This window comes from Scophthalmus maximus, chromosome 4 (genome assembly GCF_022379125.1).
Source record: "Scophthalmus maximus strain ysfricsl-2021 chromosome 4, ASM2237912v1, whole genome shotgun sequence".
In the NCBI taxonomy this organism is placed as follows: Eukaryota; Metazoa; Chordata; class Actinopteri; order Pleuronectiformes; family Scophthalmidae; genus Scophthalmus; species Scophthalmus maximus.
In genome coordinates, this window is record NC_061518.1 from 28,186,890 (window position 1) to 28,193,655 (window position 6,766).

Consider the following 6,766-nt stretch of genomic DNA (forward strand, 5'->3'; position numbering starts at 1 on the left):
AGAATCAAACACAGGGTTTTTTTGAAAAATGTCAGCATGTTTTAAGGCTGATAACCGTGATAATTGTGGTCACTATAACCATGAACATCCGCAGTATTCAGGGAGTTAAGTTAACAATCCAAACCGGCTAAATTACCTGGTCCTATATCACAGAATATTCTCGAAGTAAACTATAGTAAAAATATGGGTCCCTAAAGAAAAAGGTTGGGAACCACTGTCCTAGTGAATGCCACCCCTCATTCCGGGACATTTGCACCTCTCCCTGAACAACACTGTCTGGCTAGCCTTCTACTTATAATATTTAAAGGAATACACGCTGAAATGGAATAATTTGATGGAGTGGATTCTGATTCAGGAAGAAGGAAACCTTGGATGTCTTAAGCAGAAGTATTTCTTATAAGAGGCTTCCGGTTCGCTACACAGATCAACAGGTTCACAGTGTTTGGCGTCCCAAGACAGTCTGCCCAACCCCAGTCTCCGTAGTGTATTTAGAGTAATGTCGTCATCTCTCCGCGGCTATGACACCTCGAGTGAGACGTCAGCTGCTCAATGATTGCTTCGGCTTGCCATAGATAAGATTACCTTGCTTGGTGCCTGATAAGAATCATCTTAAGAGCTTCTCAGGGAGGAAAGACAAAAATTCCTCAACACATGCATCTCTCCTGAGCACTCATTCCAGAACATTATCACCTGTCCCTGGACAATGCAACAACCTCCCCCTAGAACATTCCAGAGCATTCTGAACCTGGTACCACCCAGAACAGGTGAAATTAGCAGTAATTTAAAATTTAATAGCATCGTTAGGATAAACAATAGGGTACGTGTAAATATGCCATTTAAAGCCATGAACAGAATATCTGGGGTAGCTGATGCAATTGAAACCGTGGGGTTTATCTACTGCTTCACTTTTAAACTTCACTTTTGGTGTTAAAGGGGAGATCTCAACGAGCCGTAATGCTCTGTTTTTCTGTGAACCTCTCCCTCGTTGACTTATTATATGCCTGTACAGGCGGACCTGTTCGCTGAGTTTTGCCTTTAGCTCGTCCATCCCAGCAATGCTCCAGACGTGCAGCGAGCGCCAAGGCTACAAAAATGGGAGGTGCGCGACCTCGCGAAATGGCAACATATGTGTGCATGACAACACCGGAATCAATTTAACGTTACGCAGACAGACCAGCACGTCAAGCGTGAATCTAGCTTAAGGTCTCAGGGAGTGAATTTTATAATCTGCAGGTGTAGTGCTGTGTTGTTGTTTTGTTTTAGATTTACAGCAGGGCTGAGCTGAAGACCAATAGCAATACATGTTGTTACAATTGCTTACTGTCCCTTTAAGTATCTGAATACATCTTATCACTGAGGTAAATTCACATATTTATGTATGTGTCTCACTTTACAGCAATGGGAGGAGGTAAGTCCTGACCTGTCACACTTTTACTTTCTCTTAAGATTTTCAAAATATTCCAAAAAATTTTCAAACACTTGTCAAACTCTATCATTTGTCCTTCAGCCTTTCTTTCTAAGCCATGGAAGGAACTGCCAAAGTGAGTAGACGATAAGTTACCATCAGGCTGGTGCGCTGTGCTCTTAGTGTGTGGTTCCGCTGCTTTATTGGCTTGTTGTTCTTTCGGCTGATTGTGATTGTGTGTGACAACAGCGCACCAGTCACGTAGTCACAAATAATGATGGAACAGTTTTTTTTCCTTGATTTTTTTTCTTTTATCTAACAGAACGAATCTGGACAATCTGAAGTTTGTGAAATCGTATAAACCTCGCAACAAAGAAGTCAAACAACTGAGATGTCTGCTTTATGGACCAGTTGGCGCTGGAAAGTCAAGTTTCATCAACTCAGTTGACAGTGTTTTACAAGGCAGAGTTACCGATCGAGCCACTACAGACGCAATATCTGGGAGGAGCTTTACAGAAAATGTATGAACAACTGCTGAATGTGGGGGTTCTGAGAAAACTGATCCACATTTCTTTAAGAATTTCATGAATTTTAGAACTTTGAAAAAAAAAATAAGTGGATCAGCATCAAGGTAAAACAACAGGTTACACAACAATGGTAGATATTTATGGTGATTCATATTGGCACACTTATCTGTGATATACTTGAATAATGCAAATAACGGCACCTTCTGATTTTGCAGTACAAAACTTACAAAATCGAGAAAGATCCAGAGAGCTATTACTCTTTCATTTTCAATGACATCATGGGCTTAGAAGAACGTATTAACAGTGGAGTCTGTGAGGAAGACCTGGAAATGGCCCTGAGAGGACACGTGAACGACGATTACAAGGTAAAATGTATTGAACTTTGATATTATTTGAAGTTTCCATGTGAAAGAAACTTGACATGACCAAGACTAAAATTTGACCTGTCGATGTACTCAGGCCTTGACTCTTAATTGAACGTGAAATTTCAGAAAGATCTAATGATGTGGGGCCAAGTTACAATTCTTTCTATGTCCACAGTTGGTGTGCAAATTACCAGCTGCAAACTCAGTACCTTCACAAAATTTCATCATTAAGGTTTTCAGATTCATCTGCCTAAATTTGAGCTAGATGTGAAAAACCCTGATAGAGGTAATATGTAAAAGTATACAGCCTATAAGTTTCTTTTGCAAGTAGGTGGTGCTACAACTATGATTCAAAATTGGCCTTCACATGTCTTCGGTTAGTTTACTAAAAATTTTGGGCTTGATCAAATTCTTAAGGCTTTTCTCACCCAATCTGAAGTGGATATAGTCAACCTGCTAGATTTGAATCAGTCATTGCCACAAGGTGGCGCTGTGTCATTTTGATGTATTTTATCTTATACCACATTTTGTGTAGTTTGTTACAGATTTGACCATGTAGATAACAGTTATTCCTGTTTTATAAATAAAACAGAAATTCTACACCACGCCACAGACCTGCAGTTCAACTAAAAACCATCACTATTTAACTTTGTCAAATTATACTTTCAAGATTTGAAAGTCGATAAGATTAACACCCAACCACAAGTGTCAAAGTAAGAGGCGTACAAAGGGCTATAAAAAAATGATCAATATATTCCAATGGCATATTTCTTGTTATGTATATAGAGTATGTTTCCTAGAGGCTTTTGTTGGCGTAATAAACATGACATCCAAATTTCATACATCTAGGGCAGACTTATAGCAGGGTGCTTTGATTTTTAAAAACGGTTAGGGGCGGCGATCCCGTCATTTCGCCATGCCCATGTGCAAGACTCATAATATATATATATATATATATATATATATATATATTGCAAAGTTAGGTTTACAGCAGGTTTAGGCCTCCACAATATGTCAAAACACCATTCAGTGCTTGGGCCCCTAATGATTATTACCCAGCAGTCTTCTTCTTTCCTTTGGTGAACAGCTGCCGCCTGTACATCAGTGGAGGAGGAATGTGTCACATCAACCGCTTGAGCATGCATGTGTGTCCTCGTGCTCTTGAACGAGACAAACAATGACCACTTCTAGAAAAACTGCTCCATGATGTTTCTAGAGATCATAAACCCCACAGGAAAACTCACGGTCACTTTTTTGATGTTGATATTATGCATTAAACATCGTTTGATTGTATTTTATTGTTTCTAGTTCAATCCTGAAAGTAAATTGATGGAGAGTGACCGAGAATTCAACTCAAGTCCCACACTGAAAGACAAAGTTCACGTTTTGGTTTGTGTTGTTCCTGCCAGCTCAGTATCTTTGATAAGTGAAGATACTGTAAAGAAGATGAGAAAGGTCAGACTGGCAGCCAGTAAAATGGGTAAGAGCACACATCACAACAGTTACTACTCTGTGAGGACCAACGGTGCCATTATGGATTCTATGAATCAAATACCAAGATGACAAAAACAAATTCTCATGAGGTTTATGATCAACAGGGATTCCCCAACTGGCCATTCTCACCAAAGTTGATGAAGCCTGTCCTGAGGCTGCAAAAGATGTACACAATATCTATTGGAGCAAATACCTGAAGGAAAAGGTAAGTTTTTGTTGGTGTTTTTTATTGTTGTTAGATTTGAAGTCTTGTCCAAGTTCTCATTTTAGTATTTCAACATGAAGATCCTCTTTAGAAAATGCTTTACAGTTACTGATCTAAAGAAATGTTGTTACTACAAACCACAGGCTGACGATTTCAACACGTTGCTGGGCCTCTCACTCAACCGCATCTTTCTTGTGAAGAACTACAACTCAGAATCAGAAACAAATGATGCCATTGACGCTCCGATTCTGTTGGCCCTGAAACAGATGCTTCACTCTGGCGAAGACTTCCTCAACAACCTGTAGACATGCTCCTGCTGAGGCACTGCAGCTGATGGGAAAATGACTTTAAAAACAGGTTTTTAAACTAATGAGCATGATATTCTGCGATGATTTTTTTCCTTCAAGCATGTTATGTTCTTTATATTCAGACTTCATTAACACATCTTAGTTGAGTCTGACATTTTTCTTGTTGCACTCACAGAAGTGTGCTTGTGTCCAAGGAAACTCAAAGACTGCTAAATTAATTAAATATATACATAAAAATAATAATACACAATATTTACAAAAGTTGTATATGTGCATAGAATGTGTTACATGCCAAGCATGGCAGTGCTTGTTTTTCTCTCCTGCTTTTCTCTCTCTCCCGACATGTGAGGTTTTAACTGGCCTGTTCATTGGTTTCTCCCTTTCTCAGCTGACCTATCACCATTCAGGGCCCTGTATAAACAGAGACACTCTCATGATCACATTTGTTTAAAAGGTTTGTGGTGGACGGTAGGGCTACAGGTAAATTGGAAATGAAAATGAAATTGGCATCAAAGAGTAAATGGAGCGTTATGAGTTCAGAGATGAAAGTCCTGTTTTCATTGACCCAGAAATAAAAGTATATTTAGCAGCGTCAGCAGGAGTTAAGTGACGGACTGAAGCAGAGCTGTTCAAGCTGTGTGACCTGAGTCCCACTGAAATAAAGTTGAAATGCATCGATATGATAAGTAACAGCTAGAAGATTGATGACTGTAAGAACGTCATGGTGAATTTTCCATCACTGATATGGCTAGAAAAATACGTGACATAGCAGATGTTGTTTAAGCACTTTGAGATTGCTTTTAGCAAGGAAAAGTGCTCTATAAATGAAATTTATTATTATTATTATTATTTTTATGTTGCACTGGCATGTTTTCTGCTGATGCTGTATCAATGCACCTTTGTTCATCGCAATATTATACAACATGTAGCATCTTCTCTGGCGTGTGCAGCAGCTTACCACTAAGTGTGTTACAGGCGTACCCGTTCGCTGAGTTTTGCCTTCAGCTCGTCCATACCACTAACTAAAGGATCACCCACATGACCTTCTGTTGTTACATAACTATATGCAATTGTGACACAATTTGTTTGCGTTGTCATATAGACTTGCAGGAGTTTCTTCAGGTGTTGCATGGTGAACTGTGGCAGCCAATGGGATGTGCCTGAATTAACAAGTGATGTGCATGTGAGTTCAAGTGAGCATATGTTAATAAAGGACTAAGTTCTAGTCTGAGCAGAACTGATGCCCCACTGTGTGTTATTTCTCCGTGAATTATTTTCAGTCTAGCACTGGGTATGCACGCCAGGATCAATGAGCAAACCATACTGCTAACAAGTTATGGGCCCAGCGTTAACCAGAGAGTTTCCATCGAGTTTTCACATGATAGAAATGTTGCGACGCACCGCGTTTCTGATGAGTTAGCATACTAAGCTAGCACCATGACTAGAAGAGCCGCCGAGTCAAGTGGCCGATGCTCACGGGTAGTTTTTGACGTAGATGAAAAGAACTTGGTGCTATGGGCGACAACATTTTTGGGGCCATCTTTGGTTACAAGGGTTAAAGGCAGTGGCGGTTTTGGGCACGGGCGAAGCGGGCAGCTACCCAGGGCGGCATTTCTTCATGACGCATGGGGGGCGGCACAAGCACTTTAAAAAAAAAAAAATCTGCGCCGCGGAGCGGTTTTCTATATCATATCACTGTGTGGGGATTGGAAATGTCTCATTAGCGCCCCCTGGACCTGCAGGCACAGCGAGGCGCCCCTGCTTGCTGTGAAGGTGCTGTGCACTGCACAAAAGCTGTGTGAGAAGGGGAAAGGGGAGGGGCGCGCGGCTCGGGGAAAGTTCACCTCTGGGTCTCCCAAATGTAATGGACAAGGAGGGGGGGGGGGGGGATGGGGGATCCACTTTATAGAGCAATAAAAAAATTTAAAAAAAACACACATCATTCATAATATTATAAATAAAGGCCTATACTTCCTGCATGTTTTTGTTTTTCTGAATTGTGTGAAATGGCTAATAAAAATAGGTAATACTAATACAAAACGATTATGCTGTCACCAAGAATAATTGGTTTAGTCTTGACTTCTGACAGTGTTGGGGGATGGGAAATCTGTTGATTGTCGAGTGCAATAAATACAGAGATGGAAAGGAAAAGGTCAAAGCCATCAGGCGTCCAATTGAGGAAAAAAAGAAAAGAAGAAGAGGAGAAACGAGCAAAAGATAAGGGTATGCAACTGTGTTCTCTATATGATTACGGACAGTAACCATGTCATGAATGAAGGGCTAATGTTACTTGGTGGGTATAACTTTGTCAGCCTTCTTCCTATGATGCTTGTATGCTTATAGAACAATAATTCGGTCTTAACTCAACAAACACGAGATCTAACTTCAGTTATTATTTATTTCCATCATTTCGGTCAACGTTGGGCCCTGGAAAAAAAAAGAATTTTCATATCTGTAGGTAG

The 6,766-nt window shown here is 40.3% G+C and overlaps 1 protein-coding gene across 1 annotated transcript; it reads left to right on the plus strand.

The window, feature by feature from the left end:
* The first annotated feature begins 1,359 nt into the window (after positions 1–1,359).
* LOC118302793 (interferon-induced protein 44-like) lies at positions 1,360–5,541 on the plus strand. The gene is made up of 7 exons (XM_035629234.2): positions 1,360–1,408; positions 1,508–1,541; positions 1,728–1,926; positions 2,148–2,297; positions 3,606–3,777; positions 3,896–3,996; positions 4,140–5,541. Exons 1-7 carry the CDS (start codon positions 1,375–1,377, stop codon positions 4,299–4,301), a joined length of 852 nt encoding a protein of 283 aa, XP_035485127.2. The 5' UTR covers positions 1,360–1,374; the 3' UTR covers positions 4,302–5,541.
* Positions 5,542–6,766: the final 1,225 nt, after the last annotated feature.